The following is a 22,195-nucleotide window of genomic DNA, read 5'->3' as shown; positions in this document are numbered from 1 at the left end:
CAAAAGAAAAAATAAACTAACTAATGAAAGTAATCAACGTCATGGAACTTTACAAGTAACTTCCAAAGCTCTAACCTACACAGATGTAATGATCCAATCCTTGGACAGCAGCACATATTATATTTATTTCAATGTCTCAGTAAACAAACTACGTTCAGCACTACCCATGATGTGAATGTCGACATGCTTATTATTTTTTATCATAAGTTTAAATCTTATGTTTTTTTAGCATAAAAAGATCATATTATCAATGATTAGAAATTAAGAGGGAGCGATCAAGTACGAATAATTAATATACTAATGTTAAAATTAAATTATTTAGATAATAAGTGTTCAATTTTAGGAGGAAAAAAAATTATTGATCAATATTTATTTATTTTTCTATCGAATTCTAAATTAATTAGAATTTATTTTTCATGATATATGAAAGGTTTAAGATAATAAAAAATTAAAAATCAATTAATATTATTTTGAAATAACTAATATAAAAATTAACGATCTCATCATACATAATAACTTATTATTAGATGGCAGTACATTATAATTAAGTTATTTTATTCTTTTGAGATATTTAATTATATATTTTAGGATGCAAGATTAATTAAAAAAAAAAACTAAAGTTATCTATCTTAAAAATGTTAAGTAATGGAATTCAAAATTTTCACATTATAACAAGAACAAAAAAAAGTTTGAAAAGAAAAAATATACTGTATATCATATTTTGAGGTTTAAACATGTTACAGCTCTTGATGACAATTTATGCAATTACAGTTTTACAGATAATGTTTTAAAACAATACATTTTCGAGAGCAAGATTTTTTTTTATTTGAGAATCTCGAGAGCAAATTGATGCAAGTGTGGTATGTGTAAATGAATTAAATATAATATTGCCCCACCAAAATAAAAAATATTTATTTATTACTATTTGTATTGACTTTACTTGAAGTTCGAGATGAAAATTTATTAATGCACTCGTTTAACTCAAAATATTACCCAACTTTCATTTGAATATATGATATTGATATTTTTTTGTTGGAAATATATGATATGACATATAACTGCGAAAAGGATTTTAAAGAACTGTCGAAAAAGAAACTGATGAGTGGTCAAAGAAAGTAGCTGCGTTTCTTTTGAGGAGATAGATAATAATAATGCATAATAATAGTACTATTTTTATTTAAAAAATTAAATTCAGAATTTAGAGTTTGTTCAGTAAAATATTTTAGTTACTTTATAATTTTTTATTAATTAAAATTTTTATTTAATATTTTGATAAATGATTTTTTTAATAATTTTTAGGATTTTTTTAGACTATTCAAAGTAGTATTTTATAAAAAGTTTTCTTATAATTTTTAGTTTTTTATATTTATTTCCCTTTTTTCTTTTGTTGTTGAATATTTATTAGATTTATTTTTTAATATTTTTTTATTTAAGTTAAAATTTCATGTTTATTTATATAATTTTATATTTTGCAACTAATTCAATAAATAATTTTATCAAGCATATTTGATTCAATAAAATAATTTTTAAAAGTTTTATCAAATATAATCTTAACAAGCACATTCAGGTCCAGTCATTTTCAGAGCAGAAAATTACTATTCTAACTAATTTTTGTTATTCACACCTCCTTACTTTTTCAAAAGCATGAAAAACAACACTATTGTCCTATCTTATTTTTCTACACCCAAACACTTCCCAGTCCCCTAACTCCTCACTTCCCAATACCTCACTTTCGGGTGTTGCTAGGTGCACCCAACATTATTGTTGGTGCACCCAGCATTTTAAACGAATGGACGAAAATGTCCTTCACTTAAAATATAAAACCTATACACCCAACACTGTTCACGCGTTCTGTACATTCCTCTTTCCTGTGTTGTTTGGTTGTTTTCGCGACGACGTTCGAGCTTCTTTTCCTTTCGGTGTTGTTTGCTTTCCTTGGAGGTTCATTTGCCGCGCATTGGGTGGTTCGTTGTCGGCATTGAGGACCTGCAATTCTGTTTTGTTGTTCCATCGCTGAGGTAAGCTTCGCGTCTCCATTAATGACTGCGTTTTCGTTTTTCTTTTGTGCGTTCGTACGGATCAACATGATCTGTAAGTGTTATATGATCCGTATAACGTATATAGATCAAGTTGATCCGTATGACTCATACAGATCAACTTGATCTGTATGACCTTTTTTAATTCAAATAAAAAATTAAAAATAGATATTTATGTTTTGAAAAATGTTTTTAAATAGATAGTTTATTTGTTAGTTTTGTTTTAAAAATAGGTATTGTTTGTGTTTTAAAAAATAATATGTATGATTGCATGGTGTTATGAAATAGTTATAAATTTTAATAGTAAATATATGAATTTTGTAGTTGTTTATTTTATTTCAATGAAAAATAGTCATATATTATTTAATTATGTAGTTGTTATTTTATTTATGAATTTTATATTTTAATTATGTAGTCATATATGCTGTTATGAAATAGTTATAAATGGTGTTATTTTATTTCAATGAAAAATAGTCATATATTATTTGTAGTTATAAATTTTGTAGTTGTTTATGTTTATTTTAATAGTAAATATTGAATTTGACCAAAAAATGCATGTGTCAAAATTCGCAGATTATGATTAGAACTAGAGGGTTAGGTCGTGCCTTAGGCAGGGTTATAGGTAGAGCCCTGGAAAAAGAGGATCATCATCATTCAAATGATGTTCTCTAGCGGCGAAGGCCTACAACATTCGCACGTAGGCAACGGAAAGTTGCTCCTATTGCTGGGGATGCTCCTGACGTGACTGAAGACGTACATGCACATGCTAAAAAAGTTGTTGATAATGCTGAGAGATTTTCAGGTGGGTCGCGTAACCCATTAGTGCTGACTGACTATGGTGACCATGTTGCAGTCATCGTATGGAATGGAGAGGTATTTAAATTTTTGAATTAAATTTATTTGTTAAGTATTTGTTATTATTTAAATTTGTCATGATATTTATTATTATTTTTATAAGTTGTTGAATCATTTAATTTTTTTTGTAGGAACGTCTTGAATTGAAATTATCCTCCCATGGAAGGAAGGTTCAGAAATTTGAGAGGTCTGCTCCTGAAATTGAAGGGCTAGTCGTTGCCACAGGATTAAGTCCTTTGATCGCATGTTCAGTGGACACTGGCGATCGAGGACTTATATCCGCTTTTGTGGAGAGGTGGCATAAGGAAACTAGCAGTTTTCATCTTCTTGTTGGAGAGTTGACCATCACCCTGGATGATGTGGTCTCTCTACTTCATCTTCCTATTATAGGCACATTCCACAGCTTTGAGATTCTGCATGTCGATGAAGCGATCTTCATGTTGGTGGAGTTACTGAAGTCTCCAGAGAGGAAGCTAGAGCTGAGAAAACATAATGTCAAGGGGCATACGTACATCTATCGTGGCTACGAGATATTTATCAGAGTAAATGTGAGGCCGGACATTAGACTGTTGCAGCTCGTGCCTATCTGTTGCATATGTTAGGTTGCAGTCTTTTTGCTAACAAGAGTGCAGTACATGTTCATGTTGTTTTTTATACGTTTTCTAAGACTTGAGTCAGAGTGGAAGCTATGCATGGGAAGCTTCCGCCATAGTTCATATGTATGATCATTTGAATGATGCTTGTAAGAGCGACAGCCGACAGCTTGCTGGTTATATCATCTTATTACAGGTAATTATTGTCAATTATTGTAATTTAATTGTTTTTAAAATGTTATTAATATGTTTTTAATATGTTAATTTGACATTTGTTTTATTTTGATCTAATCTTTGTAGTGTTGGATATATGAGTATTTTCCCTCTGTTGCTGAGTCTTTGAGTGATCCAGACTATGATGAGATGTCACCACGTGCCTGCCGGTGGATTGCTACGAAGGCTTCTTCAAAGTTATTACCAGCATCAACGTACCAGAAACGTCTAGATGGATTGACAATTGCTGATGTTTGATGGATGCCTTACGGTGACCACCGTGTAATGCGAGATTTTGATTTGATTTCATATTTTTCAGGTCATATACGATGGGATCCCATTGTCGTCAAACACCGACCATAAAGGGTGGTGCAACAATTTGGATATGTTCAGACCATTCCTCCATAGACTACGGGTTCAATGTTAGCATTTGAAGATATTGACGACAAGTGGATGCATTTCTCTGACTATCTTGCAGCAGTGGGGCATATTTGTGTTATGCCAGGACAATGTGCATCAGATTACATGCAGTGGTTCTTCATGATTTCTCATCCATTCATGACACCGGCACAGTCTACTGATTCGGCTAGACATCCACCTGTGACGCATGATGACACATATGTGGAGCCAAATATCCCTGAGGTCCTAGTGGCACCAACAACAGCACCGGCACATGCCCCTTCTAATGTGGAGCAGCCTAGACATGTAGTGGTAAATAATGTTGCATTAATGTTCTATTATATGTCATTTAGTTTAATTTTGAAATAATGTAATACTTTATCGATTGTTTTCAATATCATAGGAGGCTTGCCAAACAATCGCAGAAAGGTTGGACCGTTTGCTTAACCTAAGGATAGTCACTGCAGGCACAGAAATACACGAGGTCATGGAAGACTGCTTAAGGATCGCTAGGGATGTCACAACAGAGGGCAACGTTTATGTCAGGTCACGACGAAAGCGGCGCACGAATCAGTCATAGACGTCATCCATTTTATATTTTAATATTTGAACTATGTTTATAATTTTCTTGTATTTGACAACATTTTGGTTTTCCCAAACATTATGTAAATGTTAACTTATTTTGGTTTATAATTGTTAGTCTATGTTTATGCCTCTAAATATTAGGGTTAACGTTAACAAATTATTTTAAATTACATAACCGTTAAACGTATCAGGTAACCCTAGTAATGACGTCACAGTAAATTCATAAGTTCTACACCTTAAACAATTAAGTTTAACATAACAAAGCTACTGACAATTATGTGAATATGCAGCCTAACAATTATATATTAATGTAGGACATTACAAAGTCATTAGAAGCTAGATGTTCAGTCTACAGTTATGTCAACATAGTTTTTTTTCAACATCATCAAGTTTTTGTACTAATGCATTCTACTAATATATGGAGTTGGTCACTGCTTTGTTTGAGGATGACAATTCCTAGACCATAACAATGCTAGAGGCGGTAAAGGACAACGGTCTTTTAAATAAAGCTGTTGTACATGCACAAACAATTTTACGTTATTATAACACAAATGATTGCATAAATTTAAAAATAGGAGTATCTTGAATCTACCTGAACAAAATGATTGTCATAGACGTGACTGATACATATTATGCGATGCACAAAAGAATATGTTGGTAGTTGACTTCTAAGAGGAAAGAACGTCATGTTTTGTTGCAACGACAACGATACAAGAATTACATTATACCTTGATGCAATGATATATCTCATCTCGGTTATATCCATCCACTTATCCATAATAACCTGAATCAAACAAATATACACATCACATTTATTTAAAGTTAATTCTTAAAAAGCAAAACATAAATTACATATCATGGATAATCCATCAACAAGTAGGGACCTCCTTATTTCCTTTAATCTGTCTGTGCTACCAAAAAGTTTGATATAGTCATCTGACCATTTGCCAAGTTCTTTAAGCAAATGGTTGCACACCAAGGACCAAGAATCTTCTCTCATACCTAATAAAGCAGCAATCGCACGATATCCACAGTTACCGTCAGCTTTGGCATCCACAATGTTGTCAGTGAAATCGTGTATAAACGAATGAAATTGATCCAACATCGGCATGATCCTTCTTGGAATGGGCTGGTCAGAAGATGATGCACTACGCTTCACTGAAGAATTACTATTTTGCACAAAATGTAAAGCATGAACATACTTCCAGTAAGATGGATCACGCTTAGTTGATTTTTGATGTTTTTTGTGCGTAGTTCTCATGACACAACCACAACGAGAAGAATTCTTGCCAGCATAATGTACACACTCATACTCAGCAGCAATCTGATTTAAAGCATACCTTGAAACTATGCCAAGAAGCCTCTTGTATAAGGTAACTTTAAAAACATGTCCAACCACATGTGTACTTGTTTCAAAGGATGCTTTAATTTCTATGTGTTGTAGCGTGATCATGTTGTTCATGGCATCTCAAACACTACATAAGCCTCCAAGGCTATTCTTTAATACTTTTTTTAAAGCCCAATGACCAGATTCAACCCTACATTCGAAATACACAAAAAACAATATACAAATACAATAATTAAAATCCATCAATTCATCAACCCTAATAGAAAAAACTTGAACATTTTCATACATGTTTGTTGTTGTGTTTCCTAAGTGCATCACCTTATTCGTCCAGGCTGTAACAAATTTCTCCTTGTGAGGAATTATCCATGTTTCATTAACATAGTCAACAAACATTGGCTAGGGTGAACGAGCAATTTCAAAATTCTTAAGGCAATCATCGAATTGATGTTCCGAAGGGACAATCAATCAAACTTCCCCAAGCATCCATCACATACTCCCAAGCATTTTTTTGACCAATTAGGAATTTACATTTTGCCTTGACATTCTTGTCGTGTGAAACCTGCACAACAAGTTTGTACACTTAGGGAATACAGTTTTCACTACATTCATCAATGTTAGGTCTCTGTCAGTCACAATAACTCCAGGGAGGGCATCACATCTTAGAAAAAAAACTCGAAACCGTTCTAAAGTCCATACCACATTATTAAACCGTTCACCCTTCAGATATGCAACACCAGCAGAGAATGTCATCCCTATTAGTGTCACACCAACAAAGTCAAGTAATGAGAGTCTGTACCTATTTGTTTTCTAGTTACTATCTATCAAAAACACCAAATTACATGCATTGCATAACTTCGCTGCATCAGGGTGACACCAAAAGATATCACGTACCACATCTTCATCCTTTAATTTATGTCAATGAATATATTGATCCCGTTCAAGAAGCTTCATTAGATGTTGTATTTCAATATCACTTTCTTTAATGGAAGAACGGTATGCACTTTTTGCATTGTATATTTGTTTGATTGTTATACAACTATTGACATTGTGCTCCTTCAACGTTAGTAGAATGTTTCTTGGTTTGACCATTGACTTTGTCACATTAGCAATAATTGTTTTTTCATCCTTAGTCAATCGTCCAACGTATGGATGTCCAACTAATGACTTCGCCAATTCATGATTATGACTCCTACACATCAACTTCACCATCCAACCTTGCCCTCCAACCAGTGGTTTCCCACGAAGCTTGAAGGGACACCCAAATTTCCTACTTCCAGTATCTCTTCTAACAAAATCTTTCTTCCTAGACCTATATTGACCACTCATCTCACAACCAATTAACACAAATGAAGTCATTCCTCTAATATCAGTGTTTGTGTCTGACCTCATAATCACCACCATAAATCCGTTTTCATGAGCAACTGATCGAGCCCACTGCAAAACATCATCTCGGGTAACAAACACCTACAACGCAACCCACATAGTTTTAGTTTTCAAAGGGACATTCATTTTATCAATTTAATAACAATAATGAAGATTATTACCTGAGAAGTATTGAACGCATCCGAGCAATCAACATGTTGTTCATTCACACCACATTCTTGTTCATTTTCATCATCCATATCAACTTCTTCAGATATTATACTGTCATACATCCATTGATTTTTGTCCATCTTAATAACAAATTAAAAATTTTCACATGACAAACATACAACACCTAACCGCACTATACATATAATATCATACAAAACTCAACATAATCTTTTAATGCATACCATTTTATAAACACTACAATTCATAACCATATATATTAAAAACCAAAAACCTATATCAATCTACATACAAATTATTTCAAATACACATATAAACAAATAATTTTTTTTTACAAATTTACATACAAACATATTTGTAATTAAAAAAAATTAAAACTTTAAACAATTTTTACAAATTTCAAAATCTGTATACCATATGGATCAAATTGATCCGTATAAACCATACGGATTAAGTTGATCCATATAAACCTTATGGATCAAATTGATCCGTATGTTGAAATTAAACATACTAATCAACTCACTCAGGGAAACCAGCAACACCAACTCGGATACCTGGTGTACCTCCGACAACGAACCAATCACCGCAACGACCACCACCCACCGGTAACACTTTCACCTCCACCCAAGCGACACCTCACTCAACGACAAAAACCAACAGAGTAGAAAGCGAAGCGCAAATGCCACAAACCAATAAAAACAACTTAAAAAAGGAAGAAGATGTAGGGATAATTCTGGAATTACCAAAAAAATGTTGGATGCACAAGCAAGATGCACCTAACATCACCCCTCACTTTCCCTCTTTTATTATCTTCTTATCTTTTATACATTTTGTTATGTTTTTTATTTTTTATTATTTAACTATGATAAAGTTTATCCTTTTATTAATAATTAAACTGATTATGATAAAAATTATCATAAAGATAACACATGTTAACTTTTTAATAGTAATATAATTGATTGTAATATAAATTATCTTTTTAATTAAAATTTGAGTTGATGATGACATAAGTTACCTTTTTAATTTGTAATCAAATTAACTATGATATAAATTATTATGATATTTACTATCAATAAAAAATTATATAATAATTAATTTCATTACTGTTACATGCGATAACTTTTATCTAATTAATTCAATTTTAATTAAAAAATAATGATAATTTATATGATACTGATAAATGTTAAAAAAATGTAGATTATATTTTAATTCATTTAGTTTTATAAAAGATAATCTATATCATGGTTAATTTAGTTAGTTTAAAAAAATTAACTTATGATTACAATTAACTATAATTTTTTCATAAAAAATTAAAAAGATGGAAATGCACTTCCATTATGTAAGAGAGACTATAAAAAATACAATACTTTACACAAGACAATTATATTTTGATAAAAGGAAACACGTTTCAGGTATATAAAAGGAGGTGCAAAAAATTAAAAAAAAAATATATTTTTAGTTAACAAAATATATAATGAAATCACATTTGTATATTTTTTTACATTTTTTCTTATACAACGGAAATATATTTCTATGAAAAAGATATTTTGAAAAATAAAATGAAATCGTATTTCAATGGAAAGAATATTTTTGAAAAATATAATTCAAAGCACACAGAGGGTGATAGCAAAATTAGGGATGAGAATAAATCGATAAAAATACCCTTAGATTAAATTAGATATAAGACATCTTGCCAGCGTTCCAAACGAACGCTAAACAGCCAAAGTGTCTCAGTGGTGCTTAGGTTAATGTTAATAATAATTATTGGGCTCAACCCAAAAGAGATATTTCAATTATTAGAGTTGCTTCTAACTGATAAGATAAATGAGTCATTTTGTTACTAGTAAGAATCGTTAGCTTGTTTTCTCAATACTTGAGAAAAACTTGATTACATAATATTTTCAGATAATATATATATAACAAAGTGTACAACTAGTATTGCGTGAAAAACAATATTTGGTGGACTCATTTGTCATTTGATTTAAACAATTCACTATAGTATAAATTCAATGTTAAATAATAAATGTCTTGTGCTTGATTAATAATAGAGGTTTGGCTAACTTGTTCTACACTATATTTTTATGCATATGTCCATGAATAAACAAACTAGCATGTTTAACCCTACATATTTTAAGGGTGGAAGGGAAATAAAATAAAAGTTATAAGATGTTCTATCTTTTAAGATATGGGTGATCCAAATGGCTCGTGACCTCTCCTTTACCTCGTTTGTGGTGGAGTCTGAGTGCTTGCAACTGGTACAAGCTTGGTCGCTTGGACAACTCAGCATAACACTTGAAAGTCTTATTTCCATGACATCATAGAGGATCGCAAGATTCTTTGTAGAGATATCCATTGCTTTAAGCTTTTGTTTGTTAAAAGGCAAGGTAGTAGGGTAGCCCATACCTTGACCCAGTTAGCCTTTTCTCATTAGGATTCTATGTGGATTGAACATGCCCATCCCCAAGTGGAAGTCGTGATTCTCTCTTATCTAATTGTTGTTGATTCTTGTGAATGAATTGTGTATATTTCACTTAAAAAAACATGTTTAACCTTACATTCTAAACAAGTTTATATCTTTAAGGCTTGTGTGTGGCTTTTGCATTGACAACACATAGTAATAATAACTATTTTGAAAACTATTAAAAATTTGTAAGGACTAAGGTTAATAAAAAAAATTCTGGAATCATTAAAATAAAATTTGTTATATCTTTAAAAATACTATATTTGTACTAACGAGTATGCTAATCTATATTTTTTTTTATCATTTTACTTTTACTCATTTCACATTTCATTTTTCATACATTGCTTTAATAATTTTAAACTTAAATATGATTTTAGTATGTGAAAAATATGATCATTTTGACTTTGATCCTTTAAATTAATTTTCTTTATCCTTTCTTTTTGAAGAAAAGATTGTTTTATCTTGGTACCTATAAAATTTAATATTTTTTTTATTTTAGTTATTATTGTGAAGTAACAATATTAACTAAGGACATAATAAAAAAAGTTATTAACTTATTATATCATTAAAGAATCTAATAAAACCACCACATAATACCATTGTTTGAATAAATAAAAATTTAAAAATATAATTTACTAAAAGAAATATAAATAATTGTCTTGTTAGATTCATTTTCGACAAAAGAAGTTATTGAACTATTAACATCATAATTATTTTTTTCCCGAATAATATCACATTTATGTTTTTAGTTAATGTTTTTACTTGAAAAGAAGGACTAATTAAAAAAATGTTAAATTTTGTAGGATCAAATTCAAATATATATTTTTTTGAGATAAAAATTATATTTAGGCAATTATTTTGTAATAATTGTTGGCTCATGGCTGAGTATGTTTCCCACGCAAATGGATATGGAGGAGGAGTTTATCCTTTGATTTAAAAATTGTCACCTCGTGTCCCTCGAGTCATAAACCGACATTTAAAAACGTGGAAAACAATCATTACTATTATTATTGCATCTGTCGCGACCCAAGTCAAAGTACTTTATTTCTTCATCTCCCTCACACCATTCCTTGAAGCAGCTCAGTTCATCAGGCTTTTGGATTAATTACAAAATTTCTTCCCTATGGCAACGAACAAGGCATTTGAGAAAAGAATGCTGGGTTTTCATTTTGAGGTAACGAGGCACATAGATTACGCCATGCAGCTGGATGTCGGAGCCACCTCTGTGCATGTGATCCGTGTCTGTTCAGCAGTTACGATTTTCAAGCTCGTTTTTGACGATTTTCTTGCTCGTTCATGTGCTGTGTGGTGCCGGTGGCTCCATTGCCACCCTTTTGTTCATGGTAAGTAGTAATTCCCTTCCTTCTTTTACTTCCTTTACGTGAAATAATAATGAAACTATAGATCGATGGTTGGTGTTCTCTGTCTCTGTTTAAGGAAAGAATTTTAGGACATTGAGTTTTGGTTTTCTACTCATACATTTTTGGTAGTAATTATGAAGATGATTATTTTGATTTTGTTTTGCCTAGTTTATGTTAACAGTGAAAACAAAATTCATAAGAATCTATCATAAAATAAATTATAATAACTATTATAAAAAAATAATTATTACTTCTTGTGCTTTAATTTTCATGTTGAATTAATTATTCTCTAATAAAGTGGATAACTCACTTTAGAGGTAATCTAGGAAAATAGTCCTGGTTTTTTGAACAAGTGATTGATTCGAGAGATACTAAATTTTTAAAAAAATATATAGTTGTGAGGAGAAAACCTCATTATAGATTTAGGAAAGCTAATCAGTCAGATTTTTTGACAAAGATTAATTATTGATAAAATTAATAAATATTTCGTACCAATAATATAATAATATAAATAAAGTATTGAGAGGTTTAAATAATGTTATTGTACACAAAAACAGATAATAGAATAAATAATCTCATTCATTGGTAGAAAATTCAATGAGTGATATTACATATCTTCATTAATTTTTCCATTATCTTGTACCATATTCTCCCAATTTTACTTCTGAGCCAAAATCCTCTTGTCTTTTGTTAAAATTGCAATGCATATAAATCTTCCTCTTACTTAAGCAAAAACTCTTTGTTTTCAAAGTCTACCTCCAGAGTTAAAGCTTCCTATTATCTGTTCCCCTTAATTCCTCAATAAAGACTATATCATATGAGATAAAAAAAACATACAATTAAAGATAATATTTTTGTATGTCTTTGATAAGCACATCCAAGATTAGACTAAACATGTATGGAGTTTTTCTTTTGATAGGAAAATAGAACTTCTATTAATAACAAAACGACCATCAGAAATGGCCCATCAACATTAAACTAGATACAAAGAAAGAAGTATTTGTAGCACAACAATAAGGTGCAAGCAAGTATGATCAAGTAGCACAAACCTAATCAAAAACAAGATTGAACTTACAACTGAGCCTTGATGTAATTTTGTCCCAATAAGAAAGTTCTTAGTTTTATTTCTTGGAATTCTCACATTACTAGATATCCCCTTCATATTTTTTTTATAATCATTGTTAATTGTTAATTTTTTGTTAAAATGTTAGTGGGTGAATTCGTATCCATGATCTCTTCCCTCTTTTCTTTCTTCAACCCTTATATCTTTTTTCTCAACCACCAAGTCAATCTTATAATGTTGTTATCCCTTCATACATGTCTTGTATAACTTGTATATAAGTCAAGTGCATGCCTTTTTTCTCCAAAATTTTCTATAACAATTCTATTGGTACACAGTCATAAACTTTTTCCATGTTGACAAATGAATAAACTCGAGCTCAAGTCAAAAGATTGAAACTTATAAGAGCACCCACATTGGGGCCCAGGGAAGCAACTTTAGAGGATCTAACACCTTGCTTCCGAAGCAATCCCTACTACAATAATTCCTAAATTATTGCTTCCAAGGAAACAATTGTTTTTTCTAAATCAATGTTGCTATGCAATAAAAAACTAAGGGAAATAGATCTATTATCCATTGGAAAATTTTTGTATATGAGTAGAGGTGAACAAATTTAACTGTTAGATCAAGCATTCACTTGTAGTTGTTGGAAAAAAAATATAGTTGTTAGAGTTGTTGAATATAAATAGAGTGCAAAGATCATGTTTTTCCTTAAAGTAAGATGAATGTCTCGCTGACTCATGACTATATGTTTCGAAGAACGCAATTGTGGGGACAAACCAAAAACTTGCAACTTTTTCGTCAAGAATTACGAAAAATTACAATAGGATGTCTGAACAACATTGATAGCCGAAAGATACGTCAACGCTAAAACATCGATGGCAAAAGGTCAATAAAATCTGTCAAAAAAAATTAATGTGCTACAAACAAGTTTGTCAAAGGAAGAAGAGTGGTAGCTCCAAGACAACAAGATGCAGATGCGATTTATTTGGAGTGAATAGGCAATTTAGTCCCTGAGATTGTACCCATTTTGCATATTAGTCCCTAACTTAATATTAAATTCAAAATAGTCTCTATCTTTGCATAAGTGTTGCAAAATAGTCCTTCCGTTAAATTTTAAAGTATCGTCGTTAGTGAGGTCAATTTTAGTGCCACGTGGACTATCCACGTGGCACTAAAGGATGACGTGGCATGACACGTGGACGTGCCTGATGCCACGTCATTTGATGATAACAAAAACGAGTAAATAGATAATTTAGTCCCTGACTTTGTACCCCTATTGCATATTAGTCCCTAACTTAATGAAAAATTCAAAATAGTCCCTATCTTTTGCATAAGTGTTGCAAAATAGTTCCTAACTTAAAAGATGCTAGAAATCATGCTTAAAGTGTCCATGCATTGCAAAGGTTGTGCCTAGCACGATTTCTGGCAGCGAAGATTCCTCCTTGGATTCCTTGTCATCTTTTGATTCCTCTGGTTTTTTCTCTTCTTCTTTCTTTTCTTCTTCATTTGCTTTTTTCTCTTCCACTTTGTTTTCCTCTGGTTTTTTCTCTTCCTATTCAAAACACACAAAAAAATCAGAACCCAAAATGATACATTGATGGTAATTGAAGAAAAAAAAAAGAAAAAAAGAGAATGGTTATGCAGACCTCGCCCATTGGTGTTGACAGCTACAGAGATAAGTTGTTGCTGTGGATTTTTGGTTCTTTTTATTTGTGCAAGTGTGTGTGAGTTCTTTTTCGTATATATGCCTCAATTGGTTCAAAACCATTAAATTTGAAGAAGTCACTCATTCTATCATCATCAAATGACGTGACACTAAAATTGACCTTACTAACAACATTACTTTAAAATTTAACAAAAGGACTATTTTGCAATACTTATGTAAAAGATAGGACTATTTTGAATTTTTCATTAAGTTAGGGACTAATATGCAACAGGGGTACAAAGTCAGGGACTAAATTGCCTATTTACTCGTTTTGTTATCATCAAATGACGTGGCATCAGGCACGTCCACGTGTCATGCCACGTCATCCTTTAGTGCCACGTGGCACTAAAATTGATCTCACTAACGGCGTTACTTTAAAATTTAACGGAAGGACTATTTTGCAACACTTATGCAAAAATAGGGACTATTTTGAATTTAATATTAAGTTAGGGACTAATATGCAAAATAGGTACAATTCCAGGGACTAAATTGCCTATTCACTCGATTTATTTGTGAGAAGAGTGGTAAAACTAGTTGTTGTAACTCTCTCTATATATTCCTTCTAATCTTGTAAGATTTTCGCACATATGAATTATGCAAAACTTGTATAAGATTTTCAGAAAACTATTACTCTGCGATGTTGCTAAAGATGGACTATATCAATTCATCTCTTGAGGCTCTTGAAGATGAATTCATTGATGATTTTCTAAGTGATGAGTATGAATAACATTACATGAGGTTGGTGATGGAAAGGTGACAACAGCAAGCCACTATGAGAAGTAGGTGTACACGAAAATACATTGATAGAGATTGTGAAGAAGGGCAAGAAAGATTATTCAATGACTACTTCTCCAATGATGCGGTATACACAGATGAACAATTTTAATGAAAATTTAGAATGCAAAAGGATGTTTTCCTTCGCATTGTACAAGCACTTGGTAAGCAAGATCTATATTTTCAACAACAGGTTGATGCAACGGGGAGGATGGATTTTTCTCTGTTGTAGAAATACATGATTTTTATTCGCATATTGGCATATGGATCATCGACTGATAATATCGATTATTATGTTCGAATTGGAGGAACCATGACTTTACTAGGATTGGATAAGTTTGTAAAGGGTATCCACATTATTTTTGGAGTTGAGTACTTAAGAAGACCCAACAATAATGGCATCCAATACCTAATGCAAATATGTGAGATTCGTGGTTTTCAAAGTATGTTAGGTAGCATTGATTATCTACATTGGAAATAGAAAACTTGTCTAGTAGCATGGAAAGGTCAATATTGTCATGGTGATGGCCCACCCACAATCATGCTTAAAGTTGTGGTGTCACAATACTTACGGATTTGACATGCATATCTTGGGGTTGAGGGTTCAAACAACAACATCAATGTGCTCAACGAATCTTGTGTTTAAAGACGTTATGGAGGGAGAAGCCCCTATTGTACAATTTGCAATTAATGAAATCCAATATAACATGGGGTACTTTCTGACATATGGTATTTATCTAGATTGGACGACGCTTGTGAAGACCATCCTAAGGCCACAAGGTCATAAAAGAAAATTGTTTACTCAATATCAAGAAGCAACAAGAAAGGATCGCATTTGAAGTACTTCAATCTGGTTCGCAATTATACGTGGTCTTGTGTGTGGTTGGAGCATGAACACATATCAAGCATATATTATATGTATGTATGCATCATATTACATAACATGATTGTGAAAGATGAACCACACACATATAATGAGAATATTGACCGCCAATATAAATATCCCACTAATAATGTGTTGATAATTGACATACATATTGGTCTTCATCCAGTCCTTAATCATACTTGCTTAGGAGAAGAGAAGTTCATGATCCAAGACATCATCAACAATTTCAAGCGGATTTTATGGAACATATTTGAGAACGTTTTAGGTGTGATAATCAATAAAATTAATTATTATTTTAATTATGTAACTCTTATTATTTTAATTATGTCTATGTTGCACTATCTGGAAGAAGTCAAATACTTTCATCATTTAAAATAAAATATAACTTAATTATGTTTATATTTATAGAAGTTTTTTTAATTTTAAAAGTTTAATTAATTTATAAATAATATACATATAAATTAATAAAGAAGTTATTAATAAAATATAATGATAAAAATTTTATGACAGGATTCATTGAAAGCAGCAAAAGAAAATTACTTTATTATAGAAATTTATTCTTTAGAGTTACTATTGAGAAAAATAAAAATAAAAAATATCTACATAAATAACTTTTACGAGTTACTGTTGTGTGGATGGTATCCTTGTATCTTGATAGCGAGCCAAATGTACGGTAACGTAGCTAACAAAAAAAATTATATAACTCTTGCCGACATGGTACCTTAAAACATTGCATATGACCTTTATCAAAAGAAAAATATATTTCATATGACAAACTCTTGCACACATTAGGCATCTGAACCCGCCCCCGATAATTTTTAAATGCCTAAAATCAATACAATTTTCAAAGAAAAACAATTATCATCATTAAAATCAACCACATTCAATCGTCCTGAAAATAAATGATGAAAAACAGTACATCTCATGTGTCATCCTGGATTAGATCCCCTGCATTGTCAAAATGAACTGCAGCATGTTCAGTTATAAATCTCATCCTTAAAATTTATTAAATTAGATAAAATTTTCATTTAATAAAATGTTAAGTGTATGTTTGATAGAATGAAATAAAAATAAATGAAAGTAAAAAAAAAATTGAATTAAAGTATGGCACTCTGAAATTTCACTGTTTATTTAATTCATTTTTTATTCTCTTTTGTCTCTATCAAACAAACTTTTTTATTCGCTCTCTGCATTTCGCTTCATCTGCACATAATGTAACAAACGGGTCTATCATCACTGGAGTTATATTTAAAATTTTGTTTTAAATATTTTTTTAGTTATTGTAATTTAAGGTTTTTCTTTTTGTTTTTGTAAAATTATTTTTTTATTTTTAGTTCTTATAAATTATGTTTGTTTTATTTTTTATTCTTATGACATTTTAAATAATATTTTTTTATTATTTAAAGTGTTATTTAAAATACTTTAATGATTAAAAATAAAAAAATAATTTTGCAAGAATGAAAATAAAAAAATGTATCTAAACCTTATAATTTAAAATAAAAATAAAAATAAAATATATTTTATTTCATTTCATTTCATTCTTTGTTAAATAATTTAAAACATATTTATTTTCTTCTACTTTATTCTTTTTCTCTCTCCCTTTTTTAATCAATTTAATCACGAGGTAAGACATCGCCTTTCCATCTTTAGAAGGGATGGATATGAAATCCCTCACGCAAAGTTTTAAATAGCATAGGTGATTATTCACCAACAACAAAAAAAATGTATATGTTACTGTCTAGCAATTAGCAATTAGCAATTAGCAATTAATTAAATATGGCGGGATTCCTAATTGTAGCCATGTCATGTGATACAGTCCACACCTTCAAAAAGCAGTAATATTTATATTTTATTTTTGGGTGAGTAAAGGCTAATATTTGTATGCTGCAAATGTTTTGTCGGCCAACTCGGGCGGGCCCCATAAGAGTAAGAGAGTGTAGATTAAGTTAAATGTGTAGAAGGTGTTATTCAAAAGATTTTTACTAAATAGAAGAACCCCTTTATATATACTTTAACTTATTCTTATCTGTCCGATAAGATCAGGTTTTGTATAAGTTTGTATGATTATTTAGTTTACAAAAAATCATAGACATGGTTGTTTTCTAGCAAAAATAAATAGGTACTATTATTTTTAACTTCAAAATTAGAACAAGGTAGTTCTAAAAGAACATAAAAACTTGTTAGACTAATCAGAGACAAAGTTATTCATTCATTCAGAAGCTTTATAAAAAGGTGTACGGTGTCTAACACGCTATACTATAGAATCATTTTGTTTAATAAAGTTCTGTACGAATGATTGCTTCTTTGTTTTTAGAACTAATTGGTCTATGCTTTAATAAGAAAATTAATTGAAACTAACTGTTAATTCTTTTGGTATGCAGAAAGGAACAACTACCAGTTTAAGATCATAACAATGCAGAATATCAACAGAGCAGAGCAGAAGTGTATTCCTTAAGCAAGCTTACAAACGCTGGAAAGGGTGCTTCTTGCATCATTGCATTTACTATTAAGGTGCGAAAAAGTTACCAGCGTCTCAACCTTTCATAACTTTACTCACATTTTATGTCAGAGTTATTCTTTGTAAAATGAGGTTAAATAATTTCATCGTATATCATAATTAAAATACGTGTCCTTTTGTATCCATTTACTTTATCTCAGTAAACCTATTAAAACACGAGTCTAAATATATAAACATTATTCTTAATTATGTTCGTTCATTTAACATAGTTTTCATGATTAATTAAAATTTATTGAAATCATGAAATTAGATTCGCATAAATTTGTAATTTTCAATAGGCAAATGTTAAGTAACTTAAAATAAAAAGATTTTTACTGAGATGAATAAAATTGAATTATCTTTCATTTTTTTTTCACTTTCCTTTTAATTTTTTAACTAATGTTAGCCAGACCTTTTCAATAAAATCAAAGTCATAATCAATAATGTGTCGAACATGTAGAGAAAGTTGTTTAATCCTACAGTAAGTTAGAGAGTTCCACACACTTTTTTTTTCCTATCTCAGAGAAGTCCATGTAACGTGTATGGTTTTTCAAGAAAGGAGACATAGCTGAGTGGTCCACTTCCACTTATTTGGTGTTACATAGGATATGGTACACACTGCTGTGTGCTCTTCAATTCACTCCAGCACAACCTCCTCCTGTTGTGTCTCTTGCAATGGAAGGTCTCTCAGAAATGGAAAGCGTGATAGAAGAACCCCTTTTGAGCAAGCAGAATTCCAATGCCAAGGGTGGCTTCAGAACCTTACCTTTCATCATAGGTAATATGGTACAACTTTTTTTCAGATATGTGTGACAATGAATCTGTTTCACATTTGTTAAAACCTTATCTATTTGTATGCTAATAAATGTTCTTGTGGCAGCAAATGAGGCCTTTGAGAGACTGGCTAGCCTCGGGCTTATGCCTAACATGATATTGTACTTGACAAGAGAGTATGGCATGCAGACGGCAGGAGCCACTAATTTTCTCTTACTATGGTCTGCTGCCTCAAATTTCACCCCTTTCGTTGGTGCTGTCCTTTCAGACTCCTATGTGGGTCGATATTCCATGATTGCTTTTGGATCTATTGCAAGTCTACTGGTAATTTTCTTTCTTTTCTCTTGTAATGAAGGTTTTAAATTGTGGTCACAGTTGCAGTTTTGTCACAATTTTTAGCATTGCGAGAAATTGGAAGGAAATGTGACTGATGCGGCCGCAATTACGATTCTGATACATTGTTTGTCACTTTTTAGTCACTGGTTTTGGGAATGTTTGGATGAACACCTCTATAAGCACTTATAAGAGAAGAAATAGGAAGAAAAAAATTAAAGAAGTTTCTCCATAAGCTAAAATTAGTTTACGGAAAAGCTTATTTCATGTTTCCTTCTTATTTTCTTTTCTACAAGTGCTTGTATAGAAATTTATCTAAACTTCTTCATCTCCATTGCTCGGCTTAGAAGCTTTTGTTTTGATTTGTTTTGTTAATTTTGTATGCTAATATCATCCATGACCTGAAATGATAAGTAATTACCAGTACTGTGTCGATATACATAAAATCAGTAATTAAAATTGGTTTTTGGCCCTTATTTGTGTTGGGGTTGTGCAGGGGATGGTTCTTCTATGGTTAACAACTTTGATTCCTTTGTCAAAGCCACTTTGTAACCAATTTACCAACAGCTGCAATAACTCTCCTACAACAATTCACCTTTTGATCTTGCATTCTTCTTTTGCCCTCATGTCCATTGGAGCTGGAGGCATAAGATCATCCTCCTTGGCCTTTGGTGTTGATCAGTTGAGTAAGAGGGACAAAAATGCAGGAATCAAAGAGAGCTACTTCAGCTGGTACTATGCTATTGTTGCAATGTCATCACTGATAGGTTTAACTGTTGTTGTCTATATTCAAGATAACATGGGGTGGGCAGTGGGGTTTGGAATTCCCGTTATCCTAATGTTTGTAGCAACTGTATCATTTTTCTTAGCTTCTCCATTTTATGTAATGGTGGAGGTTAAAAGGAACATGCTAAGTGGGTTAGCTCAAGTCCTTGTAGCCTCTTACAAAAATAGACTTCTGCAGTTACCACAGGAGACCGAGAATGGTATCTACCACCTAGAAAAGGATTCCGATCTCCTAATGCCAACTGAAAAATTAAGGTATGATTTGTTTCTTTTGTTCAGTTTATCATGCTTTGGAATTTTTATATCTTCAAATTGTTATAACTTATAAGCATAGCTACTTATTGCATCAAAATTAGATTACATCTTTCAATCATTACTGAAACACACCATTTGGACAACCGGACAACCAGCACAGTTGTTAATTAAGTTTTTACATGTAAGCTTGGAAGTCCTCTACTTTTTATTGGAGTTTCTATAAGTTGGATTGCTATTTTTAACTGAGAATGTTTACAATATTGGTCCGGAGGATCATGTACGTAGTAGTTGCTAGCTAATCACTTGGATGGTCCTGTAAAATATTTTTATGTAATAAATTGAGAGCAAAGGCTTGATTAAGTTATTTTGTTTGCTAGGTTTCTGAACAAAGCATGCTTGATTAGAAATTCCTTACAAGATCTAACACCAGAGGGAAGAGCTTTGAATCCATGGAACCTTTGCACAGTAGACCAAGTGGAAGAACTGAAGGCACTTATCAAGATAGTCCCAATTTGGTCAACAGGAATCATGATGGGTGTGAACATCAGTCAGGGTTCCTTACTGGTACTAGAGGCGTCCTCCATGGACCGCCACATTACGTCAAACTTCGAAATTCCTTCAGGCTCCTTTGTGACATTTATGATTGTATCTCTAGTACTTTGGGTTATAATCTATGACCGAATTTTAGTCCCTGTGGCATCAAAGATAAAAGGGTCCCCAGCATGCATAGGAGCAAAACAAAAAATGGGAATTGGTCTTTTAACTGGTTGCATAGCAATTGCATCCCTAGCAGTTGTAGAGGATATTAGACGCAAAATTGCTATTGAGAAAGGCTATGAAGATCAACCACAAGCTGTAGTGAACATGTCTGCTTTGTGGCTCTTACCGCGCCAAATCCTTAATGGATTGGCTGAGGCCTTAGGTGTAGTAGGACAGAATGAGTTTTTCCTCACCGAGCTACCTCAATCTATGTCTAGCCTAGCGTCCACTCTTAATGGCCTTGGCTCTTCTGTGGCAAATTTGGTTGCAAGTTTCATTCTCAGTGTTGTTGACAATGTCACTGGAGGTGGAGGACATGAAAGCTGGCTTTCAAGCAACATAAACAAGGGTCATTATGACTACTACTATACTTTGATTTGTGCTTTGTGCTTTGTAAATTTTGTATATTTTCTCTACTGTAGTAAATCTTATGGTCCTTGTAAGAATAGAGGAAAGTAGAACTTTAGATCTTATGATCCTTGTAAGGATAGAGAAAAATAGAACTTTAGATCTTATTTATGGTTTGCAGATGGATACAGATGATGTTAGTAGTACCTGATCATTATATATTTAATGTTACTTTTATAATTTTTATACATTGCTAAGTATCTCACACATATCATGTCATGTATCCTGTCTGTGCATCATAAATGTATACTCGGAAGTTTATACTGAAAGAAATTTATAACATATCTACGTCATGTAAATGGATATTAATTATCACGTGAGAGAGAAATAAGAAGAGGGATTCATTTTTGTGAATTTTTGTTGGGGAATAAGAAACCAAGAGATAATGTGAGAATGGTTCCCATATATCTTTATATTTATTTAAAATAATTCTCACAATATTTAGTAAGAGTCGATTTGTGTATAGAAATGATTCTTACACATTAGTTACGTCATTCCTTTCAAATAGTAAATCCAGTTAAAAATAGTTCTTAACTTTATTAACTCGCATCAG

At 31.6% G+C, this 22,195-nt stretch overlaps 2 protein-coding genes across 3 annotated transcripts; one reads left to right on the top strand and one right to left on the bottom strand.

Moving 5' to 3' along the window:
* Nucleotides 1-4,843: 4,843 nt before the first annotated feature.
* On the bottom strand, nucleotides 4,844-9,933 carry LOC114408339. Its single transcript, XM_028371362.1, has 7 exons — nucleotides 9,802-9,933; nucleotides 7,244-7,493; nucleotides 6,726-6,781; nucleotides 6,558-6,588; nucleotides 5,556-5,839; nucleotides 5,410-5,465; nucleotides 4,844-4,916 (listed from the first exon to the last, which is right to left on the bottom strand). The coding sequence occupies exons 1-7, from the start codon at nucleotides 9,931-9,933 to the stop codon at nucleotides 4,844-4,846; spliced, it is 882 nt and encodes a 293-aa protein (XP_028227163.1).
* A 1,125-nt stretch (nucleotides 9,934-11,058) lies between these two features.
* Nucleotides 11,059-21,832, top strand: LOC114409110 (protein NRT1/ PTR FAMILY 1.2-like). Of its 2 annotated transcripts, none has more exons than XM_028372424.1 (6): nucleotides 11,059-11,384; nucleotides 18,212-18,341; nucleotides 18,933-19,105; nucleotides 19,208-19,425; nucleotides 19,931-20,475; nucleotides 20,853-21,832. In XM_028372424.1, the coding sequence occupies exons 3-6, from the start codon at nucleotides 19,003-19,005 to the stop codon at nucleotides 21,691-21,693; spliced, it is 1,707 nt and encodes a 568-aa protein (XP_028228225.1). In that variant the 5' UTR covers nucleotides 11,059-11,384; nucleotides 18,212-18,341; nucleotides 18,933-19,002; the 3' UTR covers nucleotides 21,694-21,832. The 2 variants fall into 2 exon arrangements, with proteins under 2 accessions (XP_028228225.1, XP_028228224.1); XM_028372423.1 differs by having other exon boundaries at nucleotides 18,851-19,105.
* The last annotated feature ends 363 nt before the right edge of the window (nucleotides 21,833-22,195 follow it).

This window comes from Glycine soja, chromosome 4, assembly GCF_004193775.1.
Source record: "Glycine soja cultivar W05 chromosome 4, ASM419377v2, whole genome shotgun sequence".
In the NCBI taxonomy this organism is placed as follows: domain Eukaryota; kingdom Viridiplantae; phylum Streptophyta; class Magnoliopsida; order Fabales; family Fabaceae; genus Glycine; species Glycine soja.
Note: the sequence above shows the minus strand (reverse complement) of the source record. Positions and strands in the feature narration are given on the sequence as shown.